The following is a 17,466-nucleotide window of genomic DNA, read 5'->3' on the forward strand; positions in this document are numbered from 1 at the left end:
CTTCTGAGGATCACTGTGAGCCGCCTGGCTTGCTTGGGTCATAAATCGCCTGTTATCTGTGTTAGCTCGCTGCTTAGTGAAACCCATCAGATTGATGGATTTGGTTTCGTGCGAACTGTCTAGAGGGTCGATAAATTCTGTTCTGCATGCGTGTAATGCCTCTTCCAGTGTTAAATCTGCCCTTCTCAGAAGCTCTGATCTGAGCTTTTGGTCGCTCATGCCGTTCACTAGAAAGTCCCTCGTTAACTGATCAGTTAGCTGGTCAGCCGGCATTTCTTGGAATCGGCTCCGCTGGGCCATATTCATCAAGTCTGAAATAAACAAATCTACTCGTTCGCCAGGGAGTTGACGACGAGAGAAAAACCTTGCCCTGTCCAAAATGTGATTTGAGGGCAGGTCACAGATCGGGCTTAATTTACGTAGCAGAACATTAAGGTCGTCGGGAGATTCAGCTGGGGTTATTACCTGGCCATTGGCACCATGAGCAGCCGGAGCATAGCGGAACGTTCTGGATCGTCGAAAGGCGTCTGGGCCCACAAGGTTAAGTAGAAGGGAGGCCTTGACAGCGTCAAAGACTAGTGGGTCAGGCTTTCGACAAGAAGAGGCCATCATAAACCAAAATAAAAACTCACAAAAATGATAAAAGAAACACGATATACAGAAGGATCAAACCACGTCTGATGCCATGTAGATGTTATCCAGACACAGACTGTAGTTTAATTTCATCTTTAATCAGCACTGAGACTTTAACAGCATAGGGGATGGTGTACATCTACAACTTGGATATCCTTGAATGACAAAATTGTTTCTTTGTGGTGGCACCCGGTTGTTGGGCCACTAGCTACACGAACCCTCAGCAGTTGGGGGTAAGGTCACGTGACTGGGCAATGGCAGGGAGGAGTTGTTATGGGGTACAGGGGTGTGTCCTGGGATATATAGCTAACCCTGGGACAACCCTCCCTCTCTCTTTGAGCTGACCAGCTCTCTTCCTCCCTAGGGATGAGTGTCCACCACATTTTCTGCCTCTATAGCTTTTCTTTTGAATGAAGTTTCTCATAACATCAGTAATGAGGAGATCTAAATTATGATTTGTATGGCATTAATTATCAACATTTAAATAAAGTTTTACCTTGCCAAAAATTAATATTAGCATTGAAATTTGAATAAGGTGGATCATATCAATTCAACAAATAGAGCTGTTCTGATTTATTATTGAAAAATATCAATATTCCACAGTAAGGTAATTGGCAGCACTAACTCGATCATTAATTTGAATTACAAGAAAATTATGAATTTTTCTTTTTTTCAGTATGCCAAATACATGGAGAACCACAGCAATGAAGGTGTACGACATGTTTTTAGCAGAGCATGTACAGTTCATCTCTCCAAGAAACCCATGGTTCACTTGCTTTGGGCAGCTTTTGAGGAACAGCAAGGTAAACTACTATAAACCGTTGGTCTCTACTGTTGCATTCCATTTGATATAAATCCTTGTAGTGATTGAATTGAAGCAGTGTTGTAAAAGTCTCAGCTAACGTGTCGCCAGGTGCTTTCCTATAACCACAGGAGATGTATCACTTGTCTACAGCACCTCTCCAGGGTCTCCAATAGTACTTCCAGATAAGGCAGGGGTTCACTTGCACCTCTTCTAGCCTCGTCTATTATATTTGGTGCTCCCAATGTGGCGTCCTCTACATTAGCGAGACCACGTGCAAACATTTGCACTCTGTCCACCCGCAGTCGCTAATCTTTTTAACTCCCCTTCTCATTCCCATTTTGACCTTCTATACTTAGTCTCTTCCTCTGCCTACTAGATCTCCCAATTGCTTGCCATTTTAACTGCTCTTCCTACTCCCACACTAACCTTTCTGTCCTGGGCTTCCTCCTTTGCCAGAGTGAGGCCACATGCAAACTGGGGGAACAGCATCTCATAAGCTGCTTAGATAGCCTACAACCTAACAGCATGAAAATTGAATGCTCTAATACCCCAACACTTTTAGGCAATAGACAATGGGTGCAGGAGTAGGCCATTTGGCCCTTCGAGCCACTGTGATCATGGCTGATCATCCATAATCAGTACCCCGTTCCCGCCTTCTCCCCATATCCCTCGACTCCCCTATCTTTAGGAGCTCTATTTAACTTTCTTGAAAGCATCCAGAGAATTGGCTTCCACTGCCTTCGGGTCAGAGAATTCCACAGATTCACAACTCTCTGGGTGAGAACGTTTTTCCTCATCACCGTTCTAAATGGCCTACCCAAACTGTGGCCCCTGGTTCTGGACACCCCTACATTGGAAACATGTTTCCTGCCTCAAGCGTGTACAATTCCTTAATAATCTTATGTTTCAATAAGTATTTGCCCCATCCCATTCACCCTGCTCTTTTCACTATATGTTCATCTCTCTCCCCCCCACACACCCCCCCCTCTCCACCAATGTCCCTCCCTCCCAGAATTATATTTCACTTTTTTCCTTATCTGACATCTTTTTGTTTCTACACCTCCCGTCCTGTTTACTATCTCCACCTATCTGCCACTGCCAATCACCCCACCCCCTCAGCTGTATCCATCTATCATTCACCAGACTGTGACCCAGTCCATGTCTTCTAATTAATCACCCCACTCCATCACTCTGAAGAAGAGTCCCAACGAAACGTCTATTCCATCCCTCCATATATGCTGCCTGACCCACTGTGTTCCTCCAGCACTTTGTGTTTTGCTGAACATGACAGTTGTGATGAGTTACCATAGTTGTCTTAATAAATCAGTACTTAAAATTTTACTTTTTAAATTTCTGTTAACAGGGAACATCAATGAAGCAAGAAGAATCCTAAAAACATTAGAAGATTCTGTCCCAGGGTTAGCCATGGTCCGTTTAAGACGAGTGAGCCTAGAACGTCGCCATGGAAATATTGATGAGGCAGAGTTTCTGCTACAAGATGCTATTAAAAACAGTAAAACACCCAATGAGTCATCTTTCTATGCTGTGAAGTTGGCTCGACTTTTATTCAAAGTAGAGAAGAGTCTTCCCAAGGCCAGGAAGGTTCTAGTGGAAGCCATAGACATTGATAAGGTATGAATTAAATTATCTCAACTCCAAACTTTTTAAACCCAGTCTATTGCAAACAAGCTAGTGGAGCAGCGATTTCAATTTTACTCAAGATGAGCATTTTCATATCTGGAAGCATTCAGCATCTATAGAATGATAGTTTGATTTTAATGAACTTTTCAATATACATAAAACATGCATTGTATCAAAAGCTAGCAAACAATTCTTACATAGTTCTCTGATAAAATATAACTAAATCATTTGCATGCACAAGCACGGTCAAAATTGAGTTCTATACGTACTGAGGTAATTTCATCATTAGACGCGAGTGTTGTGAAAAAGGTGAACTCTGTCCACACAGCGCTAAGAAGAGTTTACAGGTGTGTAATTGATTCAAAATAACTATTATTTAAAGTGAATCACTGAAATGTTAATCTGTTGGATTTGTGGACAAACAGATTTTAATTACATGGCATCTCTGAGCTTCCTTTAGCATAAGGAATTAATTTGAAACTTATTTTACTTGACTTTCACCTATTTTTCAATTCTCACTACAATCCCCCAGACTATTGGCTCATTTTCTGTTTAATGAGGATGATATCTTTTAAACCTAGTAAGATTAATTAGTCCTTGCCACTGATTCCACTGTCGGGTAATCTCCTTGCCCTCCTCGCATTGAGCTGTTAGTGAGAAAAATGTGCAAAGTTCAATTTAAATGTTTTATATGTGAATGCTTTTATAATGCAAAAAAAAAAGTTATTTGTATGAGATGTTAGTACTGTTTTTAATCCCTGTTGAAATTTAATATATCTTCCAAATTCAAGATTGTACGTTACACAATGAAGTCTTTCTTAATTTTCCATTTTTTAGTATTTACGGTCTCGGATTACTGTACTCAAGTACATTTGTAATTTCCCTTTCTGTTAGTGTGTACATATTAGCACATTTAAGAAGCAATTATTGCAACAATTAAATTAAAAAACATAATTATAATTGACAACATTCTGAAAATTATGCCTTCTGCAAATCTTTGTCTCGTTTCTGACCAGATGAATTGTGTTTTATTAAAAGATGGTGAAAATGTTTTGCTGTTTAATATAAATGTTTCGGTCTTTGTTAATGTGGCGTATTTTGATATATGAATCTGTCTTAAATAACACATTTGTAGGCAATTTGAACAGAAATATATTTACTTGAGCTTTCACTTTCGCCATTCCTGTGTATTTTCAGATTACCTTCTGCAATGTTTTGACCCATTGGATCATCTCTAATGACTTTATTCTACTACCATATACCATGCTGTGTACAGCTGGGTATGTCTCTTAATCCCATCCAGTGACAGAAATTTGCCACAGTCCACCAGTTCAGGAAATGTATTTTCAAAAAAAGTGCTGATTTTTATTTTCCCTCCCATTCTCCAGGCTGTCTAAGACGAATGCAACTTCTCCATGGAAGCCCAAGTGCAAATTGTTGACAAGACTGGGAATCTGACTCGGGATTCTGACTTGGGAGCTGAACAATTAAATGTAGTCCTTTAGTTTCTATAAAATAAGTTTTGCCATATTTTAACTAGGTAGCATTTTGGATGTTGCAAACATTTGGTTAATGGTGGTTGATTTGTTTTAATTTTCAGGAAAGCACCAAACTGTATTTGAATCTGTTGGAACTTGAATACAACTCAGACCTCAAACTGAATGAGGAAAACATTCTGAATGCATTTGACATTGCAATAAGTAGCTCAATGCCAATTGAAACAAGGATTGCCTTCTCCCAGCGAAAAGTTGAATTTTTGGAAGACTTTGGCTCAGATGTGAAAAAGTATGTTTTAATTTTGCTTCAGTGGATGTTATGAAACCAAAGATTGCATTTAAAAATCTGCTTGTTTAATAAGAAACTAGTGAATGTATTAGTAAAGATTTGGGTTTTCTTCTTTAAAAAGACAACTGAAACATTGACCTTTGTTGTTTACTTGGTCTTTATATTGTACATTTTCCTCTTTTACCATGTGGCCATTTAAGCAAATAGTTTGCATTTGTACTGATATTAATATTTTACTTTTTCTCTAATCCGTAATCAGAGGATTTTTTTTAAATAACAAATTTCAAGTTTTTAATGGGTAAATGTTAAATATATTGTAAATATAATATGGCTCTTAACCAGTAATTCATTTTGGGAGAAGCAAAAGAACAACTATTTAGGCATAATGTTATCTAAATGTACTGTTATGTACTATTCTGTTTCCAAAGTTATTGTTTTATTTATTGATTAATTTCCCGTTCAAATTATTCACCTTGAGCGGCATTCTATAAGAATTAAGTAGAATAACATATATAGTGACTGCTGGTTGTTACAGTGTGTATATATACAACATGGGAAGTAGATTAGAATTCTCAGTAACAAGAGCTCATATATGCAGTCACACTTGTGATGCCAAATAAAAGTAAGGATCTCTTACCTTGATGGCACAGTCTTCAGCTGTGTCAGCTGAGCATTATATATGGTTGTTATAAATCGCAGGCACATTTTGAACTACATATCAATCTTCGAGCAACTGGTTTAATCGGTAGTAAGGAACTGCAGATGCTGGTTTATACCAAAGATAGACATAAAATGCTTGAGTAACTCAGTAGGACAGGCAGCATCTCTGGATAGAAGGAATGATTGATGTTTCGGGTCGAGACCCTTCTTCAGACTCGACCCAAAACGTCACCCATTCTTTCTATCCAGAGATGCCATCTGTCCTGCTGAATTACTCCAGCATTTTGTCTAGTTTAATCAGTTTTTGTTTTAACTCCACTAATACCTTTTCTGGTAACAGCTTTAATGGCAGTTTTTTTTAATGTTCGAAACGCGTAGCTTTTGAAATATTCTTTGTTTGGGAACAAACATTAATTGTTTTCTATCTCCTAGACTCATGGTGTCATATGATGATCATCAACAGCTTTTAAGAGATCAAGAATCATCTAAAAGAAAAGCAGAAATTGGGCAAGTATTGTTTTTCTTCATGAATATATTTAATAGCAGTGGAATACGAATTGCATCAGAAGCCCAAATATTGGAGATGTACAGTCGAGAACAAAGGGGGACCCGGCGAGGGGGCCCACTGAGAACAGACGGCTGTGGAGGCCAAATCAATGGATATTTTTAAGGTGGAGATTGACAGAGTTTTGATTAGTAAAGGTGTCGGGTTATGGGGCGAAGGCAGGAGAATGGGGTTGAGAGGGAAAGATAAATCAGCCATGCTTGAATGGCGCATATTGATGGATCGAATGGTCTAATTCTGCTCCTAGAACTTTAGAGGAAGGGGCGAAGAAGGGATGAGTACGTTTTGTAGCTTTGTCGGCGAGTTTGTGGCAACTCTTTTGTGTACTTTGTTCGTAAAAACAATTATTTTCACTGTACATCGGTTCACGTGACAATAAAAGTATCATCATCATCCAGCACCATGTATAACGTAAAACCTTTCTTTTCTGGGGGACTTAGTTGTTGGACTTCAAATATGTTTTAATGCCTCTTTTGAGAAATGGTGCAACCAGTGATCCTCACCTAAAATAGCATTGCCATTCCACTTGATAGGACACCAATTCACTTTTTAAGTTCCTTCTATGATGTTGAGAACCTATTAAGGTAGGACATAGGAACAGAATTAGGCCATTTGGCCCAATTCTTTTCTCCATCTTTCAATTATGGCTGATTTTACGCACACTAGAATGGCATTGGTTTATTATTGCAACATGCACACAGAGATGGTGGCAAACTTTGCATGCTATACAGTCGTCATACTATATACGTGTAGAATTAAGCCATACAAGTATGAAAGGTAGACCAAAGAGAAAAACCTAGTGTCGATTATAATGTCATAGCATTATAACATTACACTTGCAGAGAAATCGCAGATAAAAAGTGCAAAGGGTGCAATGAGGTAGGTTGGGAGATTATGGCTACACCCTTAGCTTGTAGAGTGTTTAATGGTGCGGTAACAGCTAGGAGGAAGCTTTTCTTTGATGTGTTGGTACATGCTTTCAAGCTTTCTGATCTTCTGACTGGCAGAAGAAAGGATGGCCTGGGTTAAATGGTCCTTGATGATGTTGGCTGCCTTCCTGGGGCAGTGGGAAGTATGTGGAGTTGGTTGGAAGGGGAGGGACTTGTTTAGTGATGGACTGGGGCAGAACTGGTCGCTGTACCTAAATATGAAGCATCCAGATGGTTGTGCATCTATAGAAATTGGTACAAACTTAATTCCATTCCTAGACAGTGAGTGGAAATATAATTTATGCATCAAGCCTGCTAAGAAGCCTTTTAAGAATTTGTTGATTTCAATGAGATCACTCTTCAACTGAAACTCTTCTCATACAGGAAATCGGTCAAGTAAATCTTTGCTACACTGGACTTGGTTTATACTCTCTAGGAAATCGAGTCATAGTAAAAATCTTTGGACAGGCTACACTTGTTCCCGATGTCCAGGACAAGGGGTCACAGCTTAAGGATAAAGGGGAAATCCTAAAACCGAGTGAAGAACTTTTTTCACACAGCATGTTGAATCTCTGGAACTCTCTGCCATTCTTCATTGGCTATATTTATAGATGTGTATTTAGAGAAGGCAGGTATGGGATACTGAGTTGGATGATCAGCCATGATCATATTGAATGGCGGTTCGAAGGGCCGAATGGCCTACTCCTGCACCTAATTTCTATGTTTTCTCCTTGCTAACAGTTGCATAGAATGTGCATTCTTGTAATATAAGTGTATTTAATATTTAGTTTCTAAACTTTCACAGTAATTGGCTTGTAATTGTTTTTGCTAATTTGCTTCCCCCCCCACCCCGACACATGTCTGAAGAAGGGTCTCGACCCGAAACGTCGCCTATTCCTTCTCTCCATGCCTGCTGAGTTTCTCCAGCATTTTTTGTCTACCTTTGCTAATTTTATGTTATGTCTAAAATTTGACAGGTTGGAGGAACCAGAAGAGAAAAAGCAAAGAAATGACACAACATTAGAATCTACCCAGCTGATGAGTGGGGACTTGCAGGCTAATCAGGCTGCATATAACTACAATGCTTGGTACCAGGTGGGGAGACTGCTCAAATTACATTACTTTAATACAGAAAATCATAAAACAGTTATGACAAGGAAAAATCTTTTCTTAGCCAGTGTAAACATTTTCTTGATGCATAGTTGCTCCAATTTGGGGGGATAAAATGAAATATTGTTTTAGATTTGACCAGTCTTTTTAATCTCTGGTAATTGGTGCTAGAACAGTAAGATCTGTCCAACAGAACAAGTCAGGCAATGAATTGGCAAAGATGGAGATTGGCTGATACATGCAATACATGTCAACCCCTCAAACTACTCCTTTCCCTTTGTATACATGCTATTCGACTAGCTCTGCAGACCCACATTTGGACACTTCTGTACTTTGGAATCCATTATAAATTTGGGGAGATGAGCCGAGACAATGCTGAATATTAATTCTAGATCTCGTGATATTTTATCCAGAACGAGGGGTCACAGTTTAAGGATAAAGGGGAAATCTTTTAGGACCGAGATGAGGAAAACTTTTTTCACACAGAGAGTGGTGAATCTCTGGAATTCTCTGCCGCAGAAGGTAGTTGAGGCCAGTTCATTGGCTACATTTAAGAGGGAGTTAGATATGGCCCTTGTGGCTAAAGGGATCAGGGGGTATGGAGAGAAGGCAGGAACAGGATACTGAGTTGGATGATCAGCCATGATCATATTGAATGGCGGTGCAGGCTCAAAGGGCCGAATGGCCTACTCCTGCACCTATTTTCTATGTTTCTATGGCTTGCTAACCTAAATATCGCTTGTCCTTATTCATCTAAATACCACCCTTACATTTGTCTGTAATATAACTGAAGGCCCAATTCTGTTTTCAGGATATTATGCCACATTGATACCACAATGCTAAATATTTAAATACATCAAAGATCTTGCCATCAGCAGCTCTAAAAATGGTTTACTCAAAACATAATCACGTGATCTATTATGTACCTTGCATCCTCAAAGCCAATTGACCTTTGAGTACATGTTGGGAGATCATGTTATAGAGGTTCAAGACGTTGGAGAAACTGCACCTGGAATATTGTCTGTGTTTCTACTCGCCATACTATAGGAAGGGTGTAATTAAAATAGAGAGGGTGCAGTAAAGATTTGCAAGGATTTTGCTGGGACTGGGGTGCCTATGTAATGCGGAGCGACTGGATGGACTGGGGTTATTTTCCCAGGAGTGAAGCATAGAAAAATAGCTGCAGGAGTAGGTCATTCTGCCCTTCAAGCCACAGATATGGCTTTTGCCCCATATCCTTTTGCACTAAGCTAAATCTTAACTCCCTCTTGAAAACATCCATAGAATTGGCCTCCACTGCCTTCTGTGGCAGAGTAGTCCACAGATTCAAAACTCTCTGGGTGAAAAAGTGAAGCAGAGGGATGATCTTAGAGATATGGGTGTATATGGATGATTTAGAAATGAGGGGTGTATATAGGGCGGATGGGAATTATACCCCTTCCCCCCCCCCCCCCCCCAGTCTAATATTAGCGAGCACAGGTCTAACGTGAGGGGAAAGATTTAAAGGGGACCTCTAAGACTTTTTTTCACACATGGTGGTAGGTATATAAACCAATCTGGCAGATGAAGTAGAAGAGGCATTTACAATTACAATATGCAAAAGACATTTGAACAGGTACATGGAAAGGATTGTTTTGAAGTGATACAGGTCAAATATAGGCAAACGGGATTAGGTTAGAAAGCCACTTTTGTCAACATGGACACAATGAGCTGTGCAACTATATGATCCATTGTGGTTTGATGGGTATGCAGAAACAGTATATTTATTTTTAAAATATAAACTCCCAACTTGAAGAAGATGCATCTTAAGAGTGCATATAGGATTTGAAAAACAAAAGTAGCTTGCTGTTGACAATGTTAAAATGAATCCATATCAGTGGCACAAGTCAAAACTCTGTAACTGTGCAGCACCTGATCATGGAAGGTAGTGAACAGTTCCATGTGAAATTAATGCATTAAGAATATAGCGTCTTTGATGTAAAACTCAGCAAGAGTACAAAAAGAAGTGACAGAAGAACTTACAAATATCAATCGGAAGCAGCAGTTGAATGAAACTTTTGACGATAGCACAAACACCTGTCTTTTGTTCACCTTAAATAATATCAAATAATAACTGAATCCATTGTACCAACATCTTATTGAGTCCCATCAGAACAACATCCTACACCATCTATATTTAGTGGTATTTCAATGGCCGTCTCCATCATCTAGTCCAAAACAAGGCATTTTAGCTTGGATCAAAATGTTCAGCCCGAACTACAATTTATCAGATATTGGAAATGCAGCAAAGCTGAATCATGTTTAGATTTGGCCGTGCATGGCAATATCTATTAAAGCAGACAAATCAGGCAGTAATCACCTCTGACTGCAGCATCAAACTATTTACCATGACATTTCCTGATAATAGCATTGCCAAATTACACATTTACTTTCTCCAGGGGTCGGCATTGACTTGAAACTCGAGCTCAACCAGTTGCTACTATAACAAGTCAAAGCTGATAATTTTATGTTAAGTTGAGTCCTTTGGCTATCTAAATACTTACAAGATACAAGTTAGATGTTTATTCAAATGCTATTCGTATACCTGGGTGCATGCCACTGCACATTTGATGCCAATCCAATAAGGTGGGCCATTTGGCCAGTGTCCATCTACTCCTTAAACTGACTGTCCTGTCAGTTAGGATTGCTCATCTCAATTTGGGTCTGTAAACTTGATAAATATAAGGGACTTTTCTGTATAACCAAATGTGGAATTTCATTGGAGTACCTAATCTTAACCTAGAAACACAAAATGGTATCACCATCAACATATTTGTAGTTTTCAAGCAACATCTCTTGCTAAATATTTGACCAATGTTTTCTTTTCCAACAGTACAATTATCAAACACCCTGGAACTATGGGCAGTATTACCCACCACCTCCTACATAATTTGCTGCCATTTACCGTGGGAATGAAGAATTTTTCTTTTGTTTTAAAAGTAAAAAGTGGTAAATATTGCTTTTTAAAGGATGTTGCCCAAGATTATGGAATTTTTTTTTTTTAAATTAATAAATCTGGGGAAAAGTGTTTCATGCAAACTACTCAGCCAACCATTGTTTATATTTGCATAAACAAATTCTCATATCTTTTTGAATGTTTTTTTTTAAATTCTCCTTTAATTTGTTAATAGGAAAATAAATTTTAAAATGTTACAGAATATCATTGATGGTATAGTTTCTTAACTGCCAATTTTGTGCAAAAGTAATTTTTTGAAAAGTTGCTGAGAAAATATGTAATCTAATTTCAAAGTACAGCTAGTGTACTTGTTAACTTCAAAGAAGTATTTTCTCTTTCTGGAATAAATGAAAATAAAATTACACATCTGGAGGTCTTGACTTTTCGTATACAAGTGTAAGTAACAACACCAGGTTTGTGAATGAAGAAGTGATCTATTTATTAGCCAACTAACACATTCATGCAATGGAATATTGATATGTCCCAGCGAATCTAGACTAGTTAGTTCAAAATCATACATATAAATTGTAAGTTCAGTTTCATTAAAGAGATTTCTAATAGCTATAATTGGCTAACAACATCACATATGAAAGATGTCTGCAAACGTGCCATCTAGATGCTCTCTCAATTTGGAGCATCTTTGTTAACAGATGCTCAATGTCATAGGAGGTCATTCTATTCTGGTAAAATGGGATTATTTGAATCGAAGGCTTTTCTTAAATATAATGCAAATCAGTTGTGTTTTCATGTCAGTATTGGATTTGCCAAGTGTTCCATTGCAGCATCCTCAAGACATAGCCAGTGTAATTCTGCAAATGTTTAGAAAGTTTGTTGCCAAAAGATGAGCAATTCTGAGTAAAGGTCAGCTAAAAGTAGGTTACACCAAGCATGAGAGCATTTGAAAAAAACATAGGTTTATTTCGGTTCTCATTCCTATAAAACATGTTATGCACACATTCTTCCAATAACTTTTTTCTAATTAATGAAATTCTTTAAAATATTCTTTATTTATTACCTCTCAGCAGTAGCCAAAATCCAGGGTTACTTTCCCAGTTATTGAGAAAACCATTAAAATTTTTACAGCTAGAATAGTTTGTGAATTTTGTTCTTTTTGGAACTAATCTTCTGGGAACAAATCCATTTCATAATATATCTCTTTTTGACTGTTTTCTAAATCTGTTTCTTTGCAACTGTGCACAATGTTAACATTGCTGGGTGATGCAAAAATAAATCTTTTTACAAAAGTTGTGATGTTTCTAATTGAAATTGAAAAAATATATAGAATACATTATAAGCTAGAGTGATTAATTCTTTTTATTTTCTACAGCATTAAAAAAATGTTTTAAACCAATTGCAAAATTTGTTTAATGTTTTTCTCAGTTGAAATGATTCTCAAGGCCGCATCAATCTCTTTCAAAAAAAAAAGTTACTCTTCAACCCTTAATGATGCAGTCAAAAACTTGCTCAACCCTATTAATAGTGTTGTTTGTATCACAGAGTAATTAGTGGGTCTATAGCAGGTCTTTTGTGGAGCTATTTAAGTAGTCCCATTCCCCTATTTCTTTATAGGTCTATTTTCCTTTGTATTCATATGTTGCATGGGATGGGAGATTGCAACCTTCATGTGGTCCGCCCCATTTCGACGAATGTAATCAACCTGGCGTGCACATTCAAATAAGATCAAATAGAACAAGTGGTCCTACAACCTTAGGCATAGCTGCCAAGTAGTATGGATTTTACGTATTTCGTACGGAAATGCATTACGAATACGGAAATACGAATTTGCGTTGTTAAATACGGATTTTTTTAAAATTCGACCATGGATAATCAATCATTACAAGTTACCGCTGCGCCGGCCATGTTGCAGCCAAATCGCCTTGGAATTTTACATTTTTTAAATGCTCGGGTTTATCGAGTACTGCAGAAAGATTGGAGTCGTTTATCACTTGATTCAACTGAGACTAAAACGATTTGTTAACTGCCACTGTTAGCACATGTTAACAGCCAGTAGTTAACACGTAGTTATATAATGTGTCACCAAAACATCGACCTGCATTTCACAATCAATATAATTGTGTTTTGACCAAGTATTAATGACGCCGCGTTCCTTTGAATAAAATTCATAGAAGATTTTCTTAAAACTTACTGTCATTAGCTCATAATATCCGCTGAAGAAATAACACGATAGACCACTCTGTAAGTGCAAGTTTTGCTGTACACCTCATACTAAAGAACACATCATAATACTTCCTGAGTGAATTAATGGGGTTAGATTTTTTTTTTAATCTGTTGTCTAGAATTAATCGATACCCACCCTATGTACCTTCAGATTTCAATCGTAATTCCGACTTTTTTTGTTTTCCTATTTGTCAATTTTTTGTGCCGGTTATTTGGCGACCAATCAACCACTGTCTCTAAGGGGGTTGCATCCAATCACCGACCAGCTTCCCATAAAGTTCCCGTCCAATCAACAAATCGGTCTCCTCCCGTCCAATCAACCGCTGTCTCCAAGGGCATTGTGTCCAATCACAAAATGCGCTGGACACTTGGCGGCCAATCAGATGCAGTCTCCGAGGGGTGTTGCGATTTACCAATCACCGACCAGCTTCCCTGAGAGAGAGAGATGCAAGAAAGCAGCTATGACATATAATATAAAACAAACTATTACAAATACACAATAAACAAGTTGTGCATTCTTGTACTCTTACACAGTATGATCATACACCTGGGGAGACTGCCGTGAGGGATCGCACATTAAAAAAATGTGTATGATCGCAAATTTAAAAAAAATTCCAGCAAAATGGCACCGCGTAAAAATACTGATTTCCACAGCAAAATACTGATTTTCTGGTTCTAGAATACTGAAATGTTCTGACAAAACTTGGCAGCTCTGCTTAGGCTGTGCACGCCTTTTCTGGTGACAAATCAACCCATTTCCTCTAACATGTTTGCATCATCTTAATCATTAATCAGTCTAAATTACATTCTCTACATATCTACCGTTATGATTTTATGTACTAATTAAAATGTGATTGACAGCATAAGTACCAATATAAAACTTTGCAAAAAACCGTAAAATATGGTTCTCTTCAACTCAATTGTAATAGTACCTTTACAAGCACAAACAGTATGTTGTGTGATAAATTACATTTCTTGAAAATCCAATGATTATATTGATAGGATTCTCAGATCCACGATTATCCACGTGGCTCAATGTGTCCAGATCAAGGCGTCAGTGGAGTGGGTTGCTGTAATGGAATACTTTATTGTCACATGTGACGGGCACAGTGAAATTCTTTAATTGCACATCCAATGTATAGCAATGTTACAAAATTTTGAGATTTAAAAAATCAAGTCTTTAATTTATCCCATCAGATAAAGCATAAAAGAAGTTTAATTTGACACCTAATTCACTTTCATATCTTCAGTATTAAAAAAGTTATGGCCATTTTCATACTCGGAAAATGGCATCTTGTTCCCTTTTGTTTTTTAATTGACAACACAAAAGCTGTGATCGAGAACATTTAAAAGACCATAACTTTCTTAAAAATTAAGAGAACTGAAAGAAATGTTCAATTATTATAGATTGAAGCATTCTGAAACAAATATGAAACAATCTTACTTAGATGACTTGAAATTAAAGCATATAATTAGTTAGTTACCTAATTGTAGCTAATTACAAAATTCTATTACTAGATCTAAAAACACCTATTAATTTCTTAAGAATAGATTAACATTTTTAAATAGCCTAAGTGTCCAAATAACATTCACACAAGAATTCACAATATAACATAATTTTTAAATCTCATTGTCATGGGTTTATAGGCCAAATGGAACGAATTTAATGTTTAATACCTGTAAATGAATGGCCATTTAAATCACCTTGCAAGTGGGGTTTTCTGGAACGCGACCATTTGGAACGTTGAGGTTGCGGTGATTTTAGTCCCCCATATCGGCAGCAAATACACTGCCGGTTGTTCGGGGGGGGAAAAAATCACCGTTTCGCATCTTAAAATGTGAATTAAATGCATCTTAAGAAACACTTTTACACATATAAACTACTTTCTTTTACCTGTCCCCTACATAAAATCCGTCCCCGTTGTCGGCTTCAGAAGCTGATTTTAAAATCTGAGAGGCATTGAGAGTGCGGCGCCATGGAGGTTCGATGGGGTACACTGGCAACATCACCTGGGTGACCCAGTGCCGCTGTCAGGACAACGGGCTTTTATGGCAAAGTTGAGACCACATAGTTAACAACTTTGGACTTGAATCACACAAAATGGTGCTGGAAACATTGCTGGTGTACTGTCTCAGAGTGATCTACTATTCTTAATACACCTGTACTTAAGTATGATTGTCATAAGGAATAGGAGTAGATTTAGGCCATTCGGCCCATCAAATCTAATCATGGCTGATCCATGGCCCTCATAACCCCATTCTCCTTCCTTCTCCCCATAACCTCTGACACCCGTACTAATCAAGAATTTATCTCTGCCTTGAAAATATCCACTGACATGGCCTCAGCAGCCTTCTGTGGCAAAGATTTCCACAGATCCAACACACTCTGACAAAATTAATTTCTCCTCATCTCCTCCCAAGAAGAAAGTCCTTTCCTTCTGAGGCTATGACCTCTCCCACTAGTGGAAACCAAAGATCTTATATAGATAGTCCACTCGACGAAAAAGCCGTAGTAGGGTCATGGGTAATCTTTAGCACCATTTCCGTAACAGGCTTTCGTCTTCGCACCAGATTCTATAGCGGAGCAAAGATACTAGTGCGGAGACGGAAGCCGGTTATGGAAATATCCTCGTAAAAATTTTCTCAAGAGCATTTTCTTTCTGCCTGTCTGCCTCACAATAAAAAGCAAAAAGATGCCTATGTTCCGTCCACAGCGTATGGGAAGTCTGGTCCGGAGCAGCACGGCTGGGACGCCAGGGTAAAGTTGCAGGGAGGTTTGCAATGTATTTTTATGTAATGTCCCTTGTCTGGGCCTTGAGTCCGAAATAAAATTTGTCATATATAAAAATCTGGAGAAATATATATATGTGTGTGTTATATGATTATATATATCCATATATGTGTGTATGTGTATTTTTTCCTACACAATCTAATTAGTTGTATGGCCGTTGAATAAAATCATCCTTAAGTTATACATCATTTGTTATAGAAGGAACTGCAGATGCTGGAAAATTAAAGGTAGACAAAAGTGCTGGAGAAACTCAGTGGGTGCAGCAGCATCTATGGAGCGAAGGAAATGGGCAATGTTCAGTCTGAAGAAGGGTTTCGGCCCGAAACGTTGCTTATTTCCTTCACTCCATAGATGCTGCTGCACCCGAGTTTCTCCAGCTTTTTTGTCTACATCATTTGTTAATCTTGCTCAAAACACAATTAATTTTGTTAAATACTTCATTTAGATAATCCCACCATTACAGACAGATCTCATTCCACCCCCTGGCTATTGGTAAGACCAGACCCATTTTATTGTTGAAAAACAATTCCATAGACACAAAAAAACATTAAGGAACATTCCAAGAGTAGAGCAACTGGAATCTTCATATTGCTATTATTTTACCAAATACCTCAGTTGTTAACAATGTGATTAGATCAATTACAGAGTGCAAGTTTCATACAAAAATCAACTCAAACACAGCACATGAGCCATTTGAAAAGGAATGTTTGAAAAAAAACAATAAAAAGAAAATTAACAGAATTTTGATTTATTAACATATTGATTATTAACAAAAATTACCAGAATAATGAATCTAACCCTATATCACACACACAAACTGTTCCCCCGCAACACTGATTACACTGCGAGAGGGATAACCACAATCCGGGTCGAGTTTACTGAAATGGCCGAAGAAAAGGCCGACGTTCCGCTCCGTTGCGTCCCCCCCCCCCCCCCCCCCCCCCCCCCCCCTCCCATATCAACTCCTGTTTGTCAGCTATAAAAACCTGGATGCAACATAACTTCCTCAAATTCAACAGCGATAAGACAGAATTCCTCCTCATAGGTTCCAAAGCCACACTCAGCAAAATCAATAACCCCACTCTCACCATCGACGGCACCACTGTCTCCCCATCTCCCCAGGCCCGCAACCTTGGCGTGATCTTTAATTCCACCCTCTCCCTTGAGCCTCACATCCGCCATGTCATTAAAACCTCCTTCTTTCATCTCCGCAACATCGCCAAACTCAGACCCTCTCTCACATCTCCCGCTGCTGAAAGACTCATCCATGCCTTCATATCCTCCCGACTGGACTATTGCAACTCACTTCTCCTTGGCATCAGCGCCACCTACATCAACCACTCCACTGGTCCAGAACGCAGCCGTCCCGACTAA

General features: G+C 38.4%; 1 protein-coding gene across 3 annotated transcripts in view; it reads left to right on the forward strand.

The window, feature by feature from the left end:
* prpf39 (PRP39 pre-mRNA processing factor 39 homolog (yeast)) overlaps positions 1-12,367 on the forward strand; it is a 39,245-nt gene extending 26,878 nt beyond the window's left edge. The window contains exons 9-14 of one of the 3 annotated variants that reach the window (XM_055640368.1): positions 1,310-1,436; positions 2,802-3,070; positions 4,680-4,864; positions 5,957-6,031; positions 7,996-8,113; positions 11,001-12,367. In XM_055640368.1, coding sequence (XP_055496343.1) covers positions 1,310-1,436; positions 2,802-3,070; positions 4,680-4,864; positions 5,957-6,031; positions 7,996-8,113; positions 11,001-11,057 — 831 coding nt within the window. In that variant the 3' untranslated portion in view covers positions 11,058-12,367. Of the gene's footprint in view, positions 1-1,309; positions 1,437-2,801; positions 3,071-4,276; positions 4,360-4,467; positions 4,573-4,679; positions 4,865-5,956; positions 6,032-7,995; positions 8,114-11,000 lie in introns of those variants that run through there. The other 2 variants (XM_055640369.1, XR_008723983.1) reach the window with 2 other exon arrangements.
* The last annotated feature ends 5,099 nt before the right edge of the window (positions 12,368-17,466 follow it).

This window comes from Leucoraja erinacea, chromosome 9 (assembly GCF_028641065.1).
Source record: "Leucoraja erinacea ecotype New England chromosome 9, Leri_hhj_1, whole genome shotgun sequence".
Classification (NCBI taxonomy): domain Eukaryota; kingdom Metazoa; phylum Chordata; class Chondrichthyes; order Rajiformes; family Rajidae; genus Leucoraja; species Leucoraja erinaceus.